This window comes from Podarcis bocagei (assembly GCF_964188305.1).
Source record: "Podarcis bocagei genome assembly, chromosome: 4".
In the NCBI taxonomy this organism is placed as follows: Eukaryota; Metazoa; Chordata; class Lepidosauria; order Squamata; family Lacertidae; genus Podarcis; species Podarcis bocagei.
The window spans coordinates 53,662,471-53,685,494 of NC_138128.1; the positions used below are offsets into that span (position 1 = coordinate 53,662,471).

The 23,024-nt window shown below is 41.9% G+C and overlaps 1 protein-coding gene across 1 annotated transcript in view; it reads right to left on the minus strand.

Moving 5' to 3' along the window:
• Positions 1-922: 922 nt before the first annotated feature.
• The window catches only part of GFRA1 (GDNF family receptor alpha 1), a 181,197-nt gene continuing 159,095 nt past the window's right edge, over positions 923-23,024 (minus strand). Inside the window, exons 8-9 of the mRNA XM_081193019.1 lie at positions 3,455-3,508; positions 923-1,140 (exon numbers count right to left, since the gene is read on the minus strand). Coding sequence (XP_081049145.1) covers positions 970-1,140; positions 3,455-3,508 — 225 coding nt within the window. The 3' untranslated portion in view covers positions 923-969. The remainder of the gene's footprint in view (positions 1,141-3,454; positions 3,509-23,024) is intronic.

Here is a 23,024-nt window from a genome sequence, read left to right on the forward strand (position 1 = left end):
AAAATTCACACTCCAGGAAGACATTCATCATATGTCAACAGCCTGATCCCTTTTTAATATATATACTTCAAAATATGTTTAATTTGACAATAATAATAATAATAATAATTAAAAACAGTCAAGGCCAAAATCCACCAGGAAATTCTTTATGCAAGGCCTCCCTTGTCTTCTTAGAGGTCTCTGGTCTGCCAAGGGAGCAGGTGACAAGACTGCTGCCTCCTCAGTATGCAGGAGACTTCCCAGGGAGCCACGTCTTTGTGAGGTCCACATAGCAAATATTTATGGAAAGGGCCCAAAACCTGTCAGAAAAATCAAGGGTATCCTGGATCCCCTTTGAAAGCAGCTCCACTCCAATTGGAAGCCATGACTTTGGCTTTGGAACCGATTTCAGCTAAGGTGTGTCTTTGCTCTCATCTTACACTGAAATAATCGGAAACTGCACAAAAGCACTCAAATGCTCTGGCTGAGATCCCCTTTATTACCATGGGTCTTGCACAGGAGAACTTCCTGGCTAATTGTGCTGCAAATGAGAGAAGCAGGATTCTAAGCTACATGGCCTCTTTTTTATTGGGCAGATTTTTGATTTTTTATTAAAGGCGAGGACAAGGAAAACAAGAAAGAAAGGAAAGGATGAAATCTGGATGATTTACATGCAAATTGACATTCCATCTCTTTTAAAACATTGCATGTCCCAAAGCCTTCTGGGTTTGGAATGTAATACTGCATCAAGTATTTCACAAGGCTCCTAAGTAACACAAGAAGCGTCCTTTAAAAATTAGGAAATTATAATATAATAGGATATAATATAATGAAGACGGGGATGACAATCCAGAACTATTTTTTTTAATTTTTTTTTAGCAAAGTGCTTCAACTTAGCTCCTAGAACTTTTATATCAGAACAATTAACAGAGGAGGACAGGGAACAAATCAACTTCATTTTATTTCCTTTTCTTTGTACAAGTCCTTTTGTTAAAGCAGATATGAGGTTTCTGATGAACGTGGGCACAAGCAAGATGAGAGTGCAATTGCCACCAGCATGAGAAGTGTGCTTGGCTGGATGCTTATACGAAGAGGAGATGAATTGTCAGAGGACATGTGACTAGTGGAGCCGCCTGCCACGCTTCCTTTCCCAAGAGCATTCTGCAAAACAGAATCATTTCCTTTGGTCACCAAATTTTCACCTGCATATCTTTGCATCTTTTCAATGCTCTTCAATGATCCCTACTTTGCTGCGCCTGCAAGCTGCTTTCCTCATTCAGACCAGGCAGCTTCACTAGAATGAAGTGATCCAGAAGGTCTTGGCGTGGGGAGGAAACTTCTAGTAATACTCATGTTACTTTCAGTGTGATCCAATAATCAACTTTTTTATTGCAAGTTTTCAACACAGAATACAATAAAAGCTAAACTAATCTAAATAAAAGAGAAAAGAGAACAAAGGGAAGAGGAAGAGGAGGAGGAAGAAAATAATAATAATAATACAAAGCCCTCTATCAAGGTTGTATCTTAACCCTTATTCTATACAAAGGAGGTTGAGACTTCCAAGTGTGATTTGAGATGGTAAGCAAAGCTTATTCATGAAAACAATTTTTTAAAAAGATTGTATTTTAAAGAGACCCATTAGTTTGCTGTACAGGTACTGATGTAGGATACTGAGGCCACATTGGTAAGGCCACCGAGAAAGACTCAATGTCAAGGTAGACCTTGCCTTGCAGGAGAATGACATAACCCATACAGGCCAGAGGAGAGTAACCTTTTTCAGCCCAGGGGCTGATTCCCTTCTGGACAACCTTGGGGGCTCATGTCAGTGAGGAGTGGGGCAGCTAATGTAAGCTTTACCTTTGTACAGTAGGCTAATTGTCTACACACACACACTCACACACCTCTCTATATTCACCACCCAGACAAGCAACATGTATGATCAGTTCTTAAGTAAACAGTTCAGCCAGGCAAAAAGGCTCACAGAGCTTGCAAAGTGGAGCAAGTGACAATTGTAGCCTGGGGAGGCTCCTGTGGGGCATATTGAAAGGCACAGCTGGCTGGGCCTGAGTTTCACCACCCCTGATTTAGGGCATAGTCTTAAGAGGGCCAGAGACTGGAATTTATGTCCCAGTGATGCCCACAGTATTAATGTCCATAAAATAGAGGTACCAGACTCTTACCCATTCCTGTTTTTATTCAGGAAAGGCTATGCTTCATTAAAGGAAAGCCCAGTTGTTTGCTGGTTTTCTGTATGTGAGCCGGCACTTTCAAGTAAACTAGCTCCTGTCAAACTGAAGTGGCCTTGACTGGAGTGCTTCACCACCTAGGGTTATATCTATATCTTTTAATACTGCAAAGCTCTGACCCATTCATAGCTATAGTGTGGTTTCAAAAGAATTAATGAATTGATCTAACTCTTAAACGATCAATTACCCCCCCCCAAAAAAAATGGGGACACACATGTTTTGACGGGTATGTACATTCAGCTAGTGTTTTCATGTCAGGTGGCAAAATAACCTAAGGGTGAAGGCCAAAAGTTACAGGAGAGAGCATTAGTGGTAGGCAATGGCCAATCCTGTTCCTGGCATGGTTTAAGCAACTGTCATTTCATTTATTCAAGATCAGTATTCTGTCAGCCATAAAATCTGATCGACTATGCTTAAGGGTCTTGCTAAGAGCCATGTTCCTGCAGATTATCAGTTAATTACGTTTCATAGATAAAGGGTAATTATCATGTGACCTGAAAATTACATGCTTCCTAAGAATTAAAAATGCAGTTACCTTTCTGCTATATGGCTGAAGGTGAATGGCTATTCTGGACATGGATCTGAGCCTTCTAACCAATACTACTACCAATACTAATACTACTACCAATACTACTACTACTACTACTACTACTACCACTACCACTACTACTAATAATAATAATAATGTTGTTTTGTTGTTGTTGATGATGATGATGATGATAATAATAATAATAATAATAATAATAATAATGTTTGTTGTTGTTATTTCCATCTATATTCCACCCTTCCTCCAAAAGGAGCCCAGGGAGGCAGACACATCAACATCATCAAAACATTCTAAAAGCAATCACATTCTCACAGCCAGTGATTTCAGTGTTGCCAGGATTATTATCTTACAGCTACTGAAAATTCTAATGAATTCATTGAAGGCAATAATTGTTTTGGACGACTAAGGTCAGGAGGACTTGGGGGTCTTATAAGCTATACTTTGCTGCTGCTGTTGCTGCTTCCCAGCATTGTCTATTTTGGCAGGGCTGGCAGATTAATCAGTTAAGAGGGACTGAACTTGAGGCTGTCATTGCTATCAGGATATAGGATGGGGCAGGATTTGCCTCCACAATCTCTGTAGGGTGTAACCTCTAGCCCTCTTAGAAGAGAGGCTTCAAAAACTTTATTCAAAGGTATATTTTTGCTAGTAGCAATTGCCACAACACGGTGAAAAATCTTACCCCAGTCACACACAGTTCCGTAGCTACAGATTCATTGAAACTCTGCTTTGGTACCTGTAGAAAGACAAAGAGATGACTATATAAGTATACGTGGTCAATAATATTGGAGGTGGCATTGCTGATTATTCTAAGAGATTGAAAAAGCAGTATACCTCCAAATCACTAACCTGAATGGTTATTCTCATAAAAACTGGATTAAAAGGTAAAGGTAAAGGTACCCCTGCCCGTACGGGCCAGTCTTGCCAGACTCTAGGGTTGTAATGGTCTATTCACATAGCCCAAATGGTCACCCAGTTGTCCTTTGGGTATAAATGTATCAAATCAAATGGTGGATAGTTTTGTCGTTGACCAAAGTTGACTGAGGCTGCAGCTCTAATTAGTTCTCATACTATGACTGGCATTTGCTTGTAATTTTAAGTCTGCAGTTTACACTGGGGTTACATTCTGGAAAGTGTGCCTAAAACCAAAAATTGTGTAGAGTCAAAACACATTGAGTTCAATGGTGGCTGGGATTGCCAAAGTCTTTTTTCTTGGACATCCACCCTCCTTCCACCCCCCCCCATTTTTTTTCAAGGTACATAAAGCTGAAAGTGCATAAATAAAATGTGCATAAATTGCAGGCTTACTATATGGGGGAACAATGTAACTCATGTCTGAATACAACTTTAAGAGATTTTTTTTGCCATAGATTTCAAAGCAGGTACTAAAACATACCTGAACCACTAAGCACAAAGGTATTGGACATGCCCCACCTAACTATTCCAAGTAATATTTTATATTGTTTGATGCTTGTAGTGGGTCATGCTGGTATGCAATTAAAGGTCTAAGGGCGTGCTAGATGCTTCATTGGGAAAGGAAGATGGTACTTATGATATTTTCAGCCTTTTCAATCTATTCCAATCCTATAGCTTACAATCAATTTTGTGCAAGTCTTTGGTCTAAGAACAAGATCTTCCCTGGTCCAACCAAATAAATGCAAATGCATTACAATTTAAAGGCATTACAATAAATACCTTTTGACATCAGTAACCTACCATTAGTAGCAACATAGGATTCTTAAGACTGTACATGCTGTGTATGTTCAAACGGCAATGCATAGTAGTTTGCTCCAAAGGTAAAGGTAAAGGTAAAGGGACCCCTGACCATTAGGTCCAGTCGTGACTGACTCTGGGGTTGTGGCGCTCATCTCGCTTTACTGGCTGAGGGACCTGGCATACAGCTTCCGGGTCATGTGGCCAGCATGACTAAGTAGCTTCTGGCGAACCAGAGCAGTGCACGGAAACACCGTTTACCTTCCCGCCGGAGCGGTACCTATTTATCTACTTGCACTTTGTGCTTTCAAACTGCTAGGTTGGCAGGAGCAGGGACCAAGCAATGGGAGCTCACCTTGTCGCAGGAATTCGAACCGCCGACCTTCTGATCGACAGGCCCTAGGCTCTGTGGTTTAACCCACAGTGCCACCCACGTCCCAGTTTGCTCCAAAGAACACTGCTAATTACAACACTATTTCAAATCACAAACAAACTTTCTATCAGATATGTTGCAACCCTGGCACATGGGACCATCTCCCTGCTACCTTCCTAGGTCTCCGTGAAAAGGGGAAAGACTCTAGCAAAGCTATCAAGGTGTCATTAAACCAGCCATCCTTAGTTTAACTAAGCACATTAGGTGCAACCTGTATACAGCACAACAGATAATTTCATCAGGAACAAAGCTACACAGCAAAACCGTCTTCAGTTACTTTTCAGCTTAGGAGATAAAATGGATCATAATAACAACATCAGCAAAAAATAGTAAATTGTTTTTCCCTGTAAAGTATAGCTTCTGTAGTTAGAGGAAATAAAGATACATGCCCACTTGTTTTACTTCTGTAAAGCAAAAAAATTCAGGGTGGGGTGGGGGGTGGGGAGTTAGCTTCCAGACTGAGATGTAACATGCCAAGTTTCAAATTGGAAGAGTACATTTTACTGCTGAGTTATAAACCTGTAAAAAGGGGTTATAATGGAAAAGCTGGCATAGACTGTTGTACTATAAAGTAGCAGTGTATCACTAAATCACAGGCAATGGAAAGAATATATATAAAATTCTGTGCAGAGAGCATGATACCCAGTAATTATATCCTGAGGGACAAATCCTTTCTTTTTTGCCCCAATCTTACAGGACAAAGAGAAACTGGTGTAATTCTAGTGCAAGAAAAATTAATGTCTCTAATAATGGCTTGCACACTAAGCTAGTGTACTGTGCTGATGAGAAAATCAAGAGATAATGTTGCATTAATTCAAAGCAGGATTTCAAGAGCAAGGAACTGTATATAGGCTGAATTACTATATCTTCCCAGTTAAAAACAGAACTTTTAACTTCTACATTTATATTTTGATTTCTAATTTTGATGTTCAAGTTTGAAATTTAGCAAAATTGAATGTAATTTGGGCAACGTTTTGCAAAGTATCTTCCAATTGGAATACAGATGTCAATGATAACATTAATATGGTTAATATGTAAGATTCAGAAATGTAATTATTGAATAAGCACTGGTGAAACTGATAGGGATTTCCAGTGCACCACTACTTTGCCTTGAAGCCGTACATTACTACAGAATTCAGAGAGAGAATGTGTAATTACTTTTTTTATATATCCAGTTGTCTTTCTGAACTTTTCACCACAACCCTTAACAGTGTGGCATGCAGATTCCAACAAAACTAATGACTCCATTGCTTTGATTGAATCTCCTAGTGTGGAATTCAGTTACACCCCCCCCCGGAAGTCTTTTTGTGGGGGTGGTTACATTAAAAAGCAAAACCTGACTTTTGAATTTTTTTGATAATTTGTCAAGTATGATCAAACAACATCAAACAACTGAAACTAAATTTGATTAAAACCCTACTTCTTATACATTAGAAAAAAAATAGTAACTTTGTGAGCGGAATCCACAGTCCCCGCCCCCCCAAGTCATGCTTCCTCTCCCCAGGACACACTCTCCACGAGTACTTTAAGAACTGTAACGATGCCTCTTGCTTGTCTTATGGTGGGTGGAGAGAAATGGGTGTGCACAGAATCCTCTGACTTTTGTGTGGATGAAATGCAGCCTCCTGTGCAAGGGTTAGAATTACATCCCTGGCTCCACCGACTTTCCCTCTTTACCTGGTCCACCACTGGAACAGGGCCTCCAGAAGGATGTCCAATTCTGTTTTAGCCAATGGTCTTCAAACTGTACCCCCCCCCATTTTTATTTGGAGGGGGTAAATTCTTCTTGGTAGTGTCCCTAGATAGTAGGACTTCCAGTTGACTCGGGTGGGGTGTGTGTGTCCAGCATGGTAGGCTTTTGTGCCTTTAACAGTGTCATTCTGTACAGAAATCAACAGATGTTTGCAGTATGGGGATAAAAACCTCAAGCTGTGCTTAAAAGTCACAGCTACAGTGGCTGAGTAGTAAGTTGACAACCCTGTTAGGAAGCCTTGCAACAAAAGGCTGGAGGAAAGTATCTTCCTTTCCCCAACTATTCTCCAGCCAACCATCTCCTTGAAATATTCATAGCAAATACCACTGCATAATCCTTTGTTCTCTTGATTACAGAGATTTACTATTCACCCAACCTGTTTTCTTAACAGTAGGACACAAACTATAAAGAGCAAAATGCACTTGACTGTAAAAATGCAATCAGTTTAACTCTTTTGCTCTTCCTAAACACAAGCTGCATCTATCAGACTTGTCAATAGTGTTTTCTTATTAGCCCAGCGATCCAACAATACGATGCAATATAAATTACTTTCAACTGGGAAAACAAGCAAAGTGCATATCAGAAGCAGAGCCTGCTAAAATAAGGATTCAATTCAGCATAAAACAATTCTAGTCCACAAAGCTGAGGTGCTGTGCTATTTAAGCTGTGGAGGCAATCAGCCTTGCACTCTTGCACTACAAAGAAGCCTGACCTTTACTTGGGTGCTGAATCAGCTGTAAGGAAAATCCACTGTTAGAGCATAAATATTATCTGTGGTCAAATTGCTTAAGAATGTAATAATCTACAGGTTTACTTGGGAGTAAGTCCTGCTTGCACTAGGTAGGTGGCACTTGCTTTCAAGAAAGGATTGGGCAATACGATTGCTTCATAATTACATACTAGTCTGAAAAATATTCTACCCAATTCAGATCATATTTTCTCAGTTATCTTAATGAAATTATTTCAATTGGCAGCATCATGGCGCCAGACTTGTTTAACAGTCAACCTGTTGGGGCTTTGATGCACCTCCTTTTCGTTTCCAGGACATCAAAGAAAAGCAGACTACATTTTTAAAGGATGTATGACAAAATACTGGAAAACGGAACTGTTTTTTGTTTGCTTGTTAAGAATAAAGTGAAAAATAAAATGACTGTTTTACCTTTACATTTTTACCTATAAGAGTGCCCTTTTAAACACAAAATGCCCTGAATATTCTCTCTGTATTAAAAGTAGCTGGAAAAAGGAAAAGCTGCTACAAACAGATAAAACAAATAAAATCTCCTCCATACAAACCCTGGATATTGTAGAGCTGTTGCTTTTAGCTAGACGTGCACCTTAGTACAGCTGTATAAAGAAATACTCTAACTTTCCCCCCCAGTCCATTAAAATATGAGTGCAGTTTCTGATATACATTGAAAGCTACATTTTCAAGAATCCCTGAGTATCCAACCAAGAGATACAGAACATATGGCCCATACGACTGTTTTTTTTTTATCCATTAACTCATGTTGAAATAGTAAGACCTTCAGATTTCTATTTAAGAGAGGGAGGATTTGGGGTCCTTATGGTTGCAGTGATAAGCCTGAGAGTGAGGCTGTAAAAGAAGTGCCCTATGACTCACGGGCAGGAAAGTAAATAAAAAACTGCAATATGAAGGGGAAATGTTTCAAACCAACATTATTAGGCAATACACTTCCTTTAAAAATTTATTTCTTAAAATAACAGTTCTTAAATTTCTGGTTTGACAGCAGGAATGGTGAATCTTTTTTCTATGAAGGGCTAACTCACAGGAAAATTCAACTGGAGATGGAGCCAATGGTAGGAAAATCCCCCAAGTCTCCCTCCCCTTTTCTGCCACCCTGCGATATATTTGTTTAAGGGCAAACCGGGCAGTTGCTGGGGTGTGTGTGTGTGTGTGTGTGTGTGTGTGTGTGTGTGTGTGGCAAATTTGGGGAGGTGGCATTTGTATCACCATCAGCCATATACACCGTACATCACCTGTGACATCTGGGCTAGGATGAGCAGGCATGATCCTGGATTGGGCAGAAAGGAAAAGGTCTGAGAGGTCTGTTTCTAGGGTTCAAAGGGAAACGGTGGTGGTGGTGGGAGATCCACTCGGATCAGACCTGGAAACTGCCAGATAAAAGAGCAAGTTGCTGCCTTTCACTGCCGATCATTCCTACTGGCTGAAGTGCTTTGTAGGGCAGCTGGTGAGATCTGCAACTGCCAGGGAAGAAGCTGGGGGCGGGCAGTGTTGGTGGCTTCAGGATCAATGTGAGATCAAAGCAAGGGCCCCCTCTCAGCCGAGCAAAAGGGGACACCATCCAGGCAGGGGCTGGCCCCAGTGATCACACCCATCCTTCTGGCTACCACTCCAAAATGGCACCCCCTTCCCTAACATTGCTAGTTGTTGTGCAAGGGCACTCCTGGGGAGGCCTCACCCCCTCTGTACTTTGGCACACACATGCTCACACCACACACATGCTTGACTCTACTCAATACAAACCTACTTCACCCTTCCTTTCCTTGTGTAGAAGGCAAAGGATGAATAGAGTACAAAAGAGCCCTTGGTGGAAGCTCAGTGATGTCAGACATGTCATCTTCTATTCTGCTTTCAACAGCATCCAGACACAGCCTGCTCCCACCCTTACATTGTGTGCTGGCCAAAGCTCTCTATTAGATGCTTGGGGGAAGTCGGGGAAACAGAAATGGAGAATGACATGAGAGGGCCTGGTCTGGTACTACAGCTGCCAAGGAGGTAAATGAGGTGGAAGCAGCTGTCAAGAGAGACTTCGGCCCCACCTGCACTATACAGTCAAAGCTGCATCATACCACTTTCAACAGTCATGGATTCCCCTAAAGAATCCTGGGAACTGAGAATTGTCAGGGTGCTGAGAGTTGTCAGAACACCCTTATTCCTCTCACTGAATTACAATTCCCAGAGTCCCCTGGAAAGAGGGACTGACTGTTAAACCACTCTGGGAATTGTAGCTCCGTGGGGCAGATAGGGGTTTTTATACTATTCCTGCTAATCAACCTTGACTCTCTCCCTCTGTGCAGGGTCAGCAAATAACTTTCTAACCATGGCATGCCTTTTCCCACAACTACCACCTTTCCCCCCACGTCACATAAATTTTCTGTGCTACTTCTCTGGCTAACAGATTCCTGCTCTGTAATCTTCTACTCTTGGTTGCCATTTGCTTCTCACCCCAAAACACTACTGTTGTCCTTTTTTTCATTTGATGGACTTTCATATTGTAATTAATCTTTTCCGCTGTCTTTTGCAGACTTCTGTTCTATCTGGCAAGTTCTGCTTTTCTAAAAGCACCTTCAAAAGTAGGGCATAGTTCAAAACTGACAAGCTAGACACACAAACCCATTCTTTTGATCAATTCCAATGCTTAAACCTTTGCTAAGGTGCAGATATTTGGGTCAGGGAGCCTTGGATAGGGTATGTGTGTCAAATCAGCCAAAGCTGATTCCTCTCTTCTCTTTGCGTAGCTGTGAATGTGTCCAAAGTGTGAATTCCATGTTATTCATGGTTCTATCTACAACATCTTGTGGCCAGTGCTAAGATGCCACCTGCTCTCCTCTCTCTGGCAGCAGCTTAACATTGGAGAGCAGAACTCATCAGATATTGATTTATCAATTTAAAATATGTGTCCTGGTAACAGCCTTTCAGTGTGATGTACTCACGAGCTAAGGATGAGCTTCCTTTTTCAGTCAATCATTTGTTTGATTCAAATAAACTCTTAGAGCTTTACGCCTCCTATTTTAAGTGGATATTATGCCATTCTCATAATGTGACCTTAAAAAAATTGATTTGCCTCCAGCTAGCACTATTTTTCTGTATAAAGAAGGGCAAAGAAGAAAACAGAACAGTAAAAGCATATGTGGAATCCCTTTTTGCTAGCTTAATAACTCAGCAGCTTAGGCTGACTGGGTTTTTTTTATTATTTCATATATAAAACTGAACAGTCACTTTGCAATAATTCCAGTTGCTTTGGATTTTAGTATTGTGGCTCCTTCCACCATCAAGGCGTGACGATGACTAGAAACACCTTCAGGCTTGGGAGTTGTTTGTGAGTAGGGCATTTCTGCAGAGCTACCGTATTTTTCGCCCTATAGGACGCACTTTTCCCCCTCCAAAAATGAAGGGGAAATGTGTGTGCATCCTATGGGGCGAATGCAGGCTTTCGCTGAAGCCTGGAGAGCAAGAGGGGTCAGTGTGCATCGACTCCTCTCGCTCTCCAGGCTTCAGGAGAGCCCCACCGCCAGCCCCACAAGCTCGGGGGACAGCGGGGAGACGGAACGCTGCCATCCCGCTGTCCCCCGACTTGGTTAGAAGGCTGGCTGGGGGGAGAAGCCTGCTCCTCCCCGTCGCCAGCCCCGCAAACTCGGGGGACAGCGGGGAGGCGCAGCACGCCATCCCGCTGTCTCCCGACCTGGTTTGGAGGCTGGCGGAGGGCTTCCCCCTCCCCCAGCCCCGCAAGCTCCCAGAGCGATGCCAAAGCTGCACGCAGCTTCGGCATCACTCTGGGTCCCGTTCTGGGGGCTGGGGTCGGGGGCAGCTCGGGCTTCCCCCGCCCCAGCCCCGCGCCTGGGGGGGAATAATTTTTTTCCCTTTATCCCCCCCCCCAAATCTAGGTGCGTCCTATTGGCCGGTGCGTCCTATAGGGCGAAAAATACGGTATATTTGTCTGTGGACCAAACGTTTTGGATATGTAGGTGCAAACTAGGCATGAGCACAGCCCTGTGCACTACCACCAATGCCCCAAAGTAGATTCTTCTTGCATACCTTCCAGAATTTGTAGTACTTTCCATCTAAGGTAATTCCCCTGCCACCTCTATTCTTAAGGCGAAACTACATGGGATGTTAAATGCAACACAGATACATGTTCAAATTTGCAGATAGCAACCACTGGTGGCGGTGGGATGATAATTATACAAATTCTCCTCTGCACTGGGTCCTGCTGAAAATCACACTTAAAAACCTATCAAATTCCCACTCCCTCCCTGCTGCGATCTTGCTAATTATCAGCCCCCATCAGTTGCTTTTTTAAAAAGAGTACATTAAACGCAAATACACTTTTCATGTTGCTCCAAGCCTGGCCCTCAAAGTTCTAACAATTATATTCCCTCACTACTTTCCTGCCTTTTCCCAACTTCACAGCACCTTCCCATTTTCACTTGTTTTTCATTAGTTATTGTCGTCCACTAATCTCCATTTTCTTATGCCTCTTTTCAATCTTATCACATCAGTTCTTGTCAAAAAGTCAAAGTCTGCTCTATAATCAGAAACACCCAAGTTTGTACTTGGAATAAATTTACTTAATTTTCCTTGCAATGTGCATATAGAATGTGGGTTTCCTACTGACGAGCATGAATTCTTTTTTGGCACTGACTATACACAGCCCTAATTATAATCTACCCATAATAACATTATTAAAACTTGCCAGTATTCAGTCAAGCTATCACCCCCAGTGTCATAATTTGGACAGCTATAAAGTAATGTTTAGTGAGCTCTATAATTTTAATTTAATGAATCTGAATATCAACCATTGAAATGGTATCAATGATATATATTCAAACCTTCTTTAAAAAAAATGAAAAGTGTTCTGTAAATCAAAGCACTGAAGTAATTGTCCTTTTGGTACAACAGCATGGTACAATACAACTTGATGGGTCCATTGCTGTTGGCGTTTATCCAATTTCTTGCATGTCAACTGGAGAATAATTAGATGTGTTCTGTTTCACGGTCAAGACATGAGTCTGGGAGAAAGCCGGTGGTTTCACAGAACATATGTTGGTGCTGAGAGCCATACTTCTAAGCAACATGCTTAAATTGTGTTAAGCCTATTCTCACATTAAGACGTGCAACTAGGAGTATCAGTCACTATCTCTTCTGTTTGCTTCACTTCTGGTTTCAAGTCTCAGTTATCTCAAGGAATTTATAGGGCAGTGAAGGGAATACTGAGAAGTCAGAGATGAAGGTGAAGGGAATAGCCATAGCTCAGTGGTAGAACTTTTGCATGCAGAAGGTCTTGGGTTGAAACCTTGGCATATTCAGGTAGGACTGGAAGAGACCCCTGGAGACCCAATGCCAGTCAGTGGAGACAATACTGAGCTATATGGACCAATGATCTAACATGGTAAAAGGTAGCTTCCTAGGAGAGCTCCTACCACTGACTTCTTACTATGGTTGCGTTCACGCACAATGCTAAGCCAGACATGGTTTTGTGCAAACATCCTGGCTCCTGAGGAAGAGATTGCAGCTGCTTTGCTCTTCCATATGCTTTTTAGGTCAGCATAACATCTAAGCTACTTACAGTATCATCTGTGGTTAAGGAGCAGGTCTGTCCTCCTTAACTACAACCTGTAGCCAAGGTTTTTCTTATATGGTTAAGGTGGAGAGACCTTAACCATGATCCTGTGTTCAGATTACATGCTCATCCAAACCTTGGCTTTGCTGCTGTCCTGCGCTGATTTAAACAGTGCAGGGAGGTCTCCAAGCCAGGGGTGTGTTGATCCCAATCTAGCTACAGTTTGAGAAACAGGTCACTCTCAGTCCATTATTCTGCAGAATGGTTGTAACAGGGTGAGCACATCTGAACAGAGTAGTTTTTATAACTGAGCCAGTACCACGCTAATGTGAGATAGCACTGCATGCAATGCTGAATTTACTTAATTCTCCTTCTATAGTCAAGGTGGCTGGGACATTGACAGCATTGTTGCAGAATAGGGTGTTCTATTCTACGAAGAGATCATAATTATTCAGAAATTAGCACCAGTAATGTCAGTGGGCCTGAAGATCTGATTACTAGGCTCTAAGTATTGCCATTTCCCTTGTATAACTTCCTAATATCTTCCGGTGAATTAAAAACTATAATGCAACATATTCCCCCCCCCCCAATTGAAATCTCACTTAACAAAAAACCAATTATAACATCTCTCTGATAATTATGCAGTACAATTCACAAAAGTATGAAGCCCCGGTTATCAGATTATATTCTAATTATCAGATTATGCAAAATTATGTTCACAGGAAATAAATGTGTTATGTTTTGGCTACATAAATGAGTGAAATTATAGAAAGCTGCCAAGAAGAGAATATTCAGCATAAACCACATATGTCCAGTCATAATTTCATGAGACAAGATTTAACTGCTAAAATGAGTAGGGGGGGGGAACTATATAGTGCTTCATTTGCTGTGTTTTTGTGGAACAGCAATCTTAACAATGCAATCTTATGTGTGTATTTGAAAGAAACCCTCAGTGTATTTCTAGCACAGTTTCCACCAGCTCCCATCAGTCCCAATCAAAATTCCAGAGAACTGAGTAACATTCAACAAAGATCACTCTATACAAATACTTTTATACTAAGGGACTAACTGTACATTACATTACTTGGATACAGTGGCGTAGCGTGGGGGGTGCAGTGGGGGCCAGCCGCACTGGGCGCAACATCTGGGGGGGGGGCGCTCGCACTCTCAGCTCTCTGCCCCTACCTGGCTCACTCACTCTCCCTCACTGCAGTGCTGGCTGTGTGAATCCGATCCGAGCCGGGTCCCCGCCCACTGTGGAGGGGGGGGTGCCAGGCGTGCGGTGCGGAGAGAGAGCGAGGGACTAACTGGGGGAGGGACAGTGCAGCGGCTGCCCAGCGCAGCGCTGAGCGCGGGAGAGAACCACACCAGACCAGACCAGGCAGCAGCAAGAAGAAGCTGGCAGCAGGTTAGGGGTTAGGGGGCACAAATTACTTGCCTTGCCCCGGATTAGGGGGCGCAAATTACTTGCCTTGCCCCGGGTGCTGACAACCCATGCTGCGCCACTGCTTGCATATCTTGCAGCAACCAGGATAACTTTTAAGAAATAATAATCCTAGATGTTGGGGGAGGTGATCTTCACTGAGACTGCACAGTGCAGGGAGGGAATATTTATGCCTTTGCTTGCCAGCCACTATCCCAACAAACATCCCTGTTATACTGTACTATGGGATATGTTCCCACAATATGTAGTGCTGGCCACCAACTTGGATGGCTTTTGAAAGGATTTGACAAATTCATGAATGATAGGGATATCAATGGCTACTAGCCATGACTGCAATCAGAGGCAGTATACCACTGAATACCTGTTCTTGGGAATCACATGTGTGGAGAGCACTGTTGGACTCATCTGTTTGTCGGCTTCACTGTGAGAACAGAATGCTTTATTAAACGACCAACTGGCTTATTCTACCAGGGATCTTATGATGCTGTCATACTACAGTTGCCCTTTGTGTCCCATTGGTGTCAGTGGCTCTATTTTCCCAAGGCTAACTGCATCATGGGAGGACTCTCTTGCCAGGATTATGGGCAGGGAGGGAAGGGTTAAACTGAATGACGGTTGTGCATGTTCAGAATTTCATTCCAAGCCTGATACCTAGTATGGCAATTACAGCCCAACAAATCAGTTTGGGGAGAAGTTGCCTCAAACACAGATGACCCCAAATGCCATGTTGAGGAACACAGCCTTTGCACAATGCTGAAGGCAACTATAAAGGGTTGGAATGTATCTCCCCACGAGGAAGTCCCAGAGCTTCACTGCCATTGAAGGGATGGCCTTTACGCAGGTAACATTCCCCACAACTGTAATTTAAATAACAAGGAGACCCAGTGCCAGGTCTCCAAGGAAGATCAAAGCATGTACTCTACCACTCAACTCTCATTTTTAGATACCACACAACCACTCTAAGAAAATTACCTACAAGGAATAAAACTACAATAGGAATATCGTATTAATCATTTATACATTATGACGTCCTCCGAAACACAGCACTGCGTTCAGACACCCCAATTTAAGAACCTGGTACAAAATGGTGTAATAATAGGCACTGGTGAAGATAGGAGTGAAGGCCAATCTATTTGCAGTCCTCACTAAAGCCCCAGGAGGCTGGGATGGTTTGAGCCAATTCAGCTATTACTGCACCAGCTGAAATATACAGAATCTCATTGTGTAAAGAAGGAATAAACAGCATTCCAAGTTCTCATTGATTTTAAAGTCAAGATACTAAAATGGGTGACAGTTCATTGTGTTCCAGAAACCAAATAATAGATTGGGAAGCAGGGGAGGGGAGGGAATGTGTGGAGAACAGTCTAAAGGTAATGCAGAGATCTATTATTCAGGTGAGGCAACTGATTAGAACACCTAGGAATAAAAAGTCAGTGGGGAATGAAATAAATGTGATTTATTTCTAGTCTTTGATTATAAATGCACGCTGAATATTATAGGCAAAGTGAGAAGACAGGTTAAAAGCAGAATAAAAATATATTTATGTTCAGAACTTTAGCACTGCTAATGCCTTTTATTAAGAGCATATGTTAAACACTTCAGTTAAATGGCTGTGTTTGACTTATTTTCTTACGAACAAGATTTGACTGCTGTAAAGGTTCAGGCATATTGTTGAGGAAGTGGCAAGATACAGCTCCTCTATATGTGCTGTCCTTGCAGGTTGTGATGAAGTAATTCCAACATATGGTGTGAAATGAATGCTTCTGAGTTTTTCATTATTATGTTTGAAACACTCACAGGCTCCTCCACATCTTTATCATTTATTATTGTGGAAATAAAACTATGCCCATGTTACTCTTCTTCCCCCTCTTTTCTTTTTTTAATGAAAGACGTTTAATTTCATACCTAGTACTTAAGGCTTTTGACATTTTTTAAAAAAACCCAAAACATATCAAAGGTATTATTCTAAGGAAATTTTTATTTTTATGCACATGGCCTGGAGCATGAGATATCTAGGCAAGAAGAAACCATCCATTTTAAAGCAGTTGTATGGAATGCTATTGTACTACTCCCAGAGAACGAAGGAGAAAATTCAGGAAGAATATGGGTGGGTTTTTAATTTTTTATTTCCTCACAGAAGCTTCTTTATTGTGCAGACAAATGCAAGCAGTTCTCACCAGTTGTTCCTTATCCCTGCCCTGGTATAACGGAAAGCAGTCCTTCATCCAAGGGGATGAAGTTCTGCATGTATAATTCTCTACTGGCCGTGTCAGGCTGAGTATGGCTTCAGGCTCTCATATTTGCTGGGAAAGTGTCTCCTTCATTTCTGCTTGCTTGCAACGGGGGACTCAGAGGTACAGAGGGAGGTGCATGTGTTCTATTTTAGATGTTACATTGTGTGAGGATTAGACATAATACTGGGGCAGCATTGATAACCCATATGCTACCATGAATGCACTTTGTCCACACAATCGTCACTATTCTTGAGGCTCTCTTCTGTAGGCCAGGATGATCTGAGGACTTTGCATGATAGTTTTGTGAATTACAGAAGCTTTCCATGTCTGGCAAGTAGTCCATAACCAGTGGACCTGTACCAAAAATGGTGGCAGTCTGGAGTCTTTCTTGAGTATTCCATCCCATCGGCCAGGCCTCCTTCCATTTCACCTCTCATTCCCAACAGTCAGCAGTCCAAGCCCACTGAACATGCTCAGTTCTCATTGTCTTGCTTTGGAGGTTTTGCCCATTTAGGTTCCCCCCCACAAGGTTTTTTGGAATTTTGTAAATCTTGGGCTTATCCCAAGCATGCTTGTTTGTGGGTGGGTGCCATTTTGGCTGCATAAGTAATTGCCTTTGGAGAACAGAGTTTCCCATTAATTGGTATACACAAGTGGGGCCAGCAGCAAAATGTTGCAGTGTGATGTGCTGCCATTCAGGATTCTAGCCTTTCTATTCCATTCTCCTCTTTTACCTTTCCCCTCTAACAGTCAGCCAGTGTTCTGTGGCCAATGCTCGGGCCTCATTGGGCTGCTTTGAAGTCGCCCCACCCTTAAGCCTTCTTTTTTACTTCCTCAAGTCTCCTATCTTCCTCTTGGGCATATATGATATCATTCTGGCTACATAAAGACTGCTACATGGATAACTTGAGTTCACTATTAGCTTATGTGATTATTACCTGGCTCTGCCTCATTATCCAAGCAGTTCTCTGCCCCTGATCTTACTTTTGGGGAGAGATTTGTTCAGCTCATGCAGCTAAATCCTAGGCAGACTTGGAAGCAAGTCCCACTGAGTTCAAAAGTGCTTACTCCCAAGGAAGCGTACACAGGATTGCAGTGGAGCCTTTGTTCCCAGCATTTAAGAAGGCTGATGAACACACAACCCCTATGTTAAAAACACAGAAAAACAAATATACTTTGTTCCTTGCTGCATGCAGGTAAAGCACCACACCTTTTATTGAAACAACACCAAGCTCCCAAGGGAAGTGTTAAAAATAAGAGGGGGAGGGAATAGAAAAATGTATATGGAAAATGGTGAAGAGATTAGAACAGCGACTGGTGGTTAAGCAGAAGTGCAGTCTGTCTGAATGAGGCATGATTTAGGTATCCCTAGAAGGAGAGATTAATGGGCTAAGAAATGATCTCTCGTAGAGAGGAGAGCAAAATTCACACAAGTTATTGTGTATAATTTTCCCCATGACAAGTGTTGAAGAAAATGAAAGCAGGCAAAATCTTCAGTTAAGGAAGCCTTTTCCCAGAACGTAAGAAAGTTTTAAGAGCTGGAGAACCAGATGTCTTGCTAGTGGAGCATGTTCTCTCTGGGTTGAATTGTGTATTCTCAGGGATAGGGACTCTGCAGTTAACAGGAGACATTCCTGTCTTTTACATAATGCTCCCAAGTGTCATGCGGAAATCAGGGCCATTTCACATGATATGAGGAAACAGCACTGCTGGGTATTATGCAAAAGGGGGAACACCTGCACCTAGAAAGGGGAAACTTGTGCATTCTTTACTGCTAGTTCCTTGGAACATCCAAATTGTCTCTCAAATCTCTCAGTAGTTCTGTCTATACATACTGAAACCCAGAAGTATTTCCGATCAGTTTACTACATTTTTACCGCAACATTATTGTGATGATGTCTTGTATCACTCATTCCTGCTCTCAGAAAATATTTGAACATGGCAAACTTAAACCAGTTAAGTATCCCATGCTGCCACACTTTACCTGGCAACAAATCACTCCATGAGGGTGGAGCATCTGTAGACAACCACAATGGTTGGATGTTTACTTAGCAGCAGTAATGAGTCAGATGCTGCATTGAATGCAAATATGCAAATGGCACCAGTCTTACAAGCTGTGTCATCCAATGTGAGTGGTGTGGTATTAGGGGAAAACATTAGTAAGGGTTCCAGGGCAGTGACGTTTTACTTCACACATTTGAGACTGGGGGTGGAATCCTACTGGCGTTTTTGTTGGTCATGAAGAGCTTTGAATCCAGCAGACACAAGGGCACCAATGGGATTCCAAATCTCCATTCTGGCATAACAAATATCTTATGGATTTCAACCTCAGTAAGTTTGGGCAAAGCGTGTTGCTGGGCGAGTAAAGATAGTTGGCCACCATTGCGATTGGGCTCCTCTTGTCATTGGGGAGAATTTGATGTTGCCATTTTTGATTGACAGCCATAAGGTATATATTCCCTGCGTGCAGCGTTGAGCTTCCTCCTTTCCGTTGCATGCATCGGATCACCCGTCCACCCTCCCTATATTTAGGGTTGTTCGCTTGACCTTGCTATGCCTGTCATGGGGTCGTCTGCTGTTGGAGCAGGGGCCTGGTAGGAATTTTGTCCATTTGGCTGATTGGCTGGTGCCATTTGGTTTTTGCCTATTGCGTAGCAAATCGTCACAACTTGTAAGGTTGTGGTTAGGCATTGGTTTTATGAATTGGTTGGTGGAGGGGCATGAATTGGCTGTGTCTGCCCCTCCAATGCTGCTGCTGCAAGGGTATTCTGTTAAAGGAATCCAAGGACTCGCCATGCTTTTGTCCGAACCCCTGTCAAGGGGCTAGGGCCACGCAAGAGCCCCTGGGAGCATTTGGGGAGAGGTGAGGGCATTGTACCCAGCTCCATCTTTCTCCCCAAAATGTTTTCCCTTTCTGACTTTCAAGGGCATGTGAATGTCAGTCTGTCTCCATGCAGGGTCAGATAGTCACAACCAATGCCTAGGCAACCACTCACATTTTTTGTATTTTAATAAAGTTGTGGCCAAAATTATGCCAAAAACCTTAAACAAAAATTCTGTGTGAATTGTGTTTTATTGGGGTGACTTGGGGACCTCGACACGCAAATGAGAAACCGAAGAAGGCATTCTCACAGAAGTCCACAGAATGAGTGGAATCTAAGAAGATGGGACCGTAGCTGTAAAAAAGATGAGGGAAATATTTTCTTTTAAGAATGGTAAAAAATAAGGGTGCTTGTAAGCACTAAGGAAGAGGACAGAGAAAATTAATAGACAGGAAAAGAATGAAACAACTGCAAGGACTGGATTAAAGAACAGCCCTGAGATCTATGGATAGAGTGGTAAACAAATTTAATAAATAATAATAATAATGAAGTGCAGCAAGTTATTTGTGAATGACCTCCACGTGTACTGGCATGATACATTCCTCCAAATTTACCTCTCATTGAAAAGAATGCAGCAATGAGGTAATGATTATTTAAACAAAAAGAGATAGAACTCATTGCAGGGAAATTGCGTAAAGTATGGCAATACAGTGTGGCTGTACTGCCAATAAATTTAGTTAATTGGATAACAGGCACTTTGAAAGTGGAATAGTGGTATTGGAAGCAAACATACTGTGGACTTTCTAACTCTGTGCCTTTGTGTACATCATACTATGGTCTCCCTTGTATTTTTGCAAACTCAGCTCTATGCAATTTGCATGACCTCCAGTTCCTGGAAGCCAATTTTAGTGAACCAAGATCTAGGTAGGTAAAGGCATATATCCAATGTTGCATGAGACTTGGGCACTTAAGACCTAATTGAAACAGGATGACAGAGGAAAACCAGAGGATGAGTGTTTGATTCTTTATATTAAAGGAATACATCATTCCCAAGAAAGGTTTCACATTTTATTTTTCTATGAAAGACACTTCTGTCAGTTCTGGAGTACAGTGGTGCCTTGCAAGACAAAATTAATCCGTTCCGCGAATCTCTTCGTCTTGCAGTTTTTTCGTCTTGCGAAGCACGGCTATTAGCGGCTTAGCGGCTATTAGTGGCTTAGCGGCTTAGGGGCTTTAAGAAAAAGGAAACAAACTTGCAAGAACTCGCAAGACGTTTCGTCTTGCGAAGCAAGCCCATAGGGAAATTCGTCTTGCGGAACGACTCAAAAAACGGAAAACTCTTTCGTCTTGCGCGTTTTTCGTCTTGCGAGGCATTCGTCTTGCGAGGTACCACTGTAATTATCATCATATATCTCAAAGATAGACCTAATGATTCTTTAAAACTGGTATTGAGAATATTATCAGGTTGAAATGTCTATTTCATCCAGAGAAGAAAACAATGCAAATATCTCATCAGTTGGCTACATATAGCCCATGTCTTGTAACTCTATATTGAATACATTATATGAAGGTCAGTGCTACTGAAATTAAGAATGAGTGGATTTCACCTATTCTTTTCCTTTCAGTGTTCCCTGGGCTCACTCTGTCTTGTAAATCTTTTTTTTTTTTTAAAGGTTCACTACCTAGAAACAAAGCCATGTATTTCAGAACTTCAAACTCCATGGAGAAATTTGGCTGAAGAGAATTTTGGAAACAGCCCTAATTGAAATGAAGGGGGAAATATCTTGAATAGAATTAAAGAGTTAGGAAAAGTAGAGGTACTGTGAGTTACACGTCAGAGAAGCTGTACATTTAGGTCTGTGTAAGCAAGAGGCAAGAGGCCATATCAAGCCTCTTTGGGAAGTATGGTCAACAATGTCCTTGCCTAGCCAGCTCAGTCTTTTTCTTTTTCATCTCGACAAGTTCAACTATTCTATGATTATCAGACCTGATGTGGTGACAAACTAAGAAATGCTGGACTGCAGAGTAGTGACCCTTGCATCAGCACAATGTCACAGAACATGATGTTACAGCAGAGGCATTTATTTATTCATCTGTAAGCTCTTTATGCAGCCACACTGGTGTCTTTAGATGCCCCCCACTTTTCTTTCTTGTTGGAATTGTCTGCATATTTCACCTTTAAGAAACTCCCTTCTCTCTGAGTATGGGATTTCACTCAGTTAATTCCTTCAGCTTTTCAAAAACCAGAGCTGATGTCCAACTACATTAAGCTTTCCCTTGCCTGCATATAAGGAAACCAAAGAGGTCATGATAACTTCCTCCCAAGGTATCCAGTAATTCCACTATCAGTTCCTCCCTGTTGATGAGGTCCAGGTCCAAGAAAGATGACCTCCTTGTACTACTTCTACCTTTTGGGAAATGAAATTGTTGGTGAGGCAGTTGAGGAATTTCTTAGACCCTACATTCTTGGCAGAATTTAAGTTTCAACAGATATCAGGATATTTTTCTTTTTTTGACTTTGAAAATGGGTTATTAAAATCCTCTAGAAATCTCATTTGCAAAAATCCAAAAGGTTCTAGTAAAATTAAATTTGGTCTGAACAGGACTGTTATAAATGTGAATGTTTTTCATGCACTTATTTCCCTGGAGCCATTTCCTTCGCTTGGTTTTTTTTTCTTTTAAAAAAAGTACTTTATGTTTGTGAGGAACTCTTATGAACTCAGTTTCCTGTAGCAAATTATACTCATTATTTACATTGCTCAAAGTATGCTAGAGGGCTTGCAATTAAGAAGAGAGAGGAAAGAATCCAGTTTTGTCCCCATTAAAATATAGACAAGCATGTTCCCATCTGAATTAATGTGTCATATTTCCTTATTCCAATGGACTCGCTCCTGATGTACGCTAATGGAAGATTAAAGAGGGGGAGGAGATAACTTTCGAAACTTCACTGCATGCCTTTTGAAAGACTTAACAGTATCTTAGATGATAAGGAGCAGTAATTTTATTTCTCCCAGTTATATCGTAAAATTAAATTCTGACATTGGACTGGATGGTAATCCTATGGTTCCCTTCTTCCAGACTCACAGTATTCCCACCTTGTGGCTGCTTTTTGATTTTCGTAAGCTTACTGCATGCTTAGTTTTAAGAATGGTCTCAGTTTATTGTGGTAATGGTATCCAGGTCCAGTCTTTCTCACATGCAGTGTCTCACTGTGCTGAAAACTGCACCTGAGCAGAGGCTTCTCCGCTACCAGGGGAGACAGATATGCATTCCAGTGCTGGCAGAATGACATTCCTGTCACTGGTTTGTGTCTGGGGGGGGGGGGAGAGGTGTGGCAGCAGCCAATCTGCATAGTGACATAATGTGCATAGCTGCCGCTCTGCAGAAAGGAACAGCCACATAGCTACAAATTAATTCCTCTTCCCATGTGGTAGCTGTTTTATGTGTAGTAGTAGGACCCAGAAGCAAGGAGTAAAGGAGGGTGCCATTAAGAGTACTCTTAACTTGACAAAAGGCCTTATAAAGCTGTG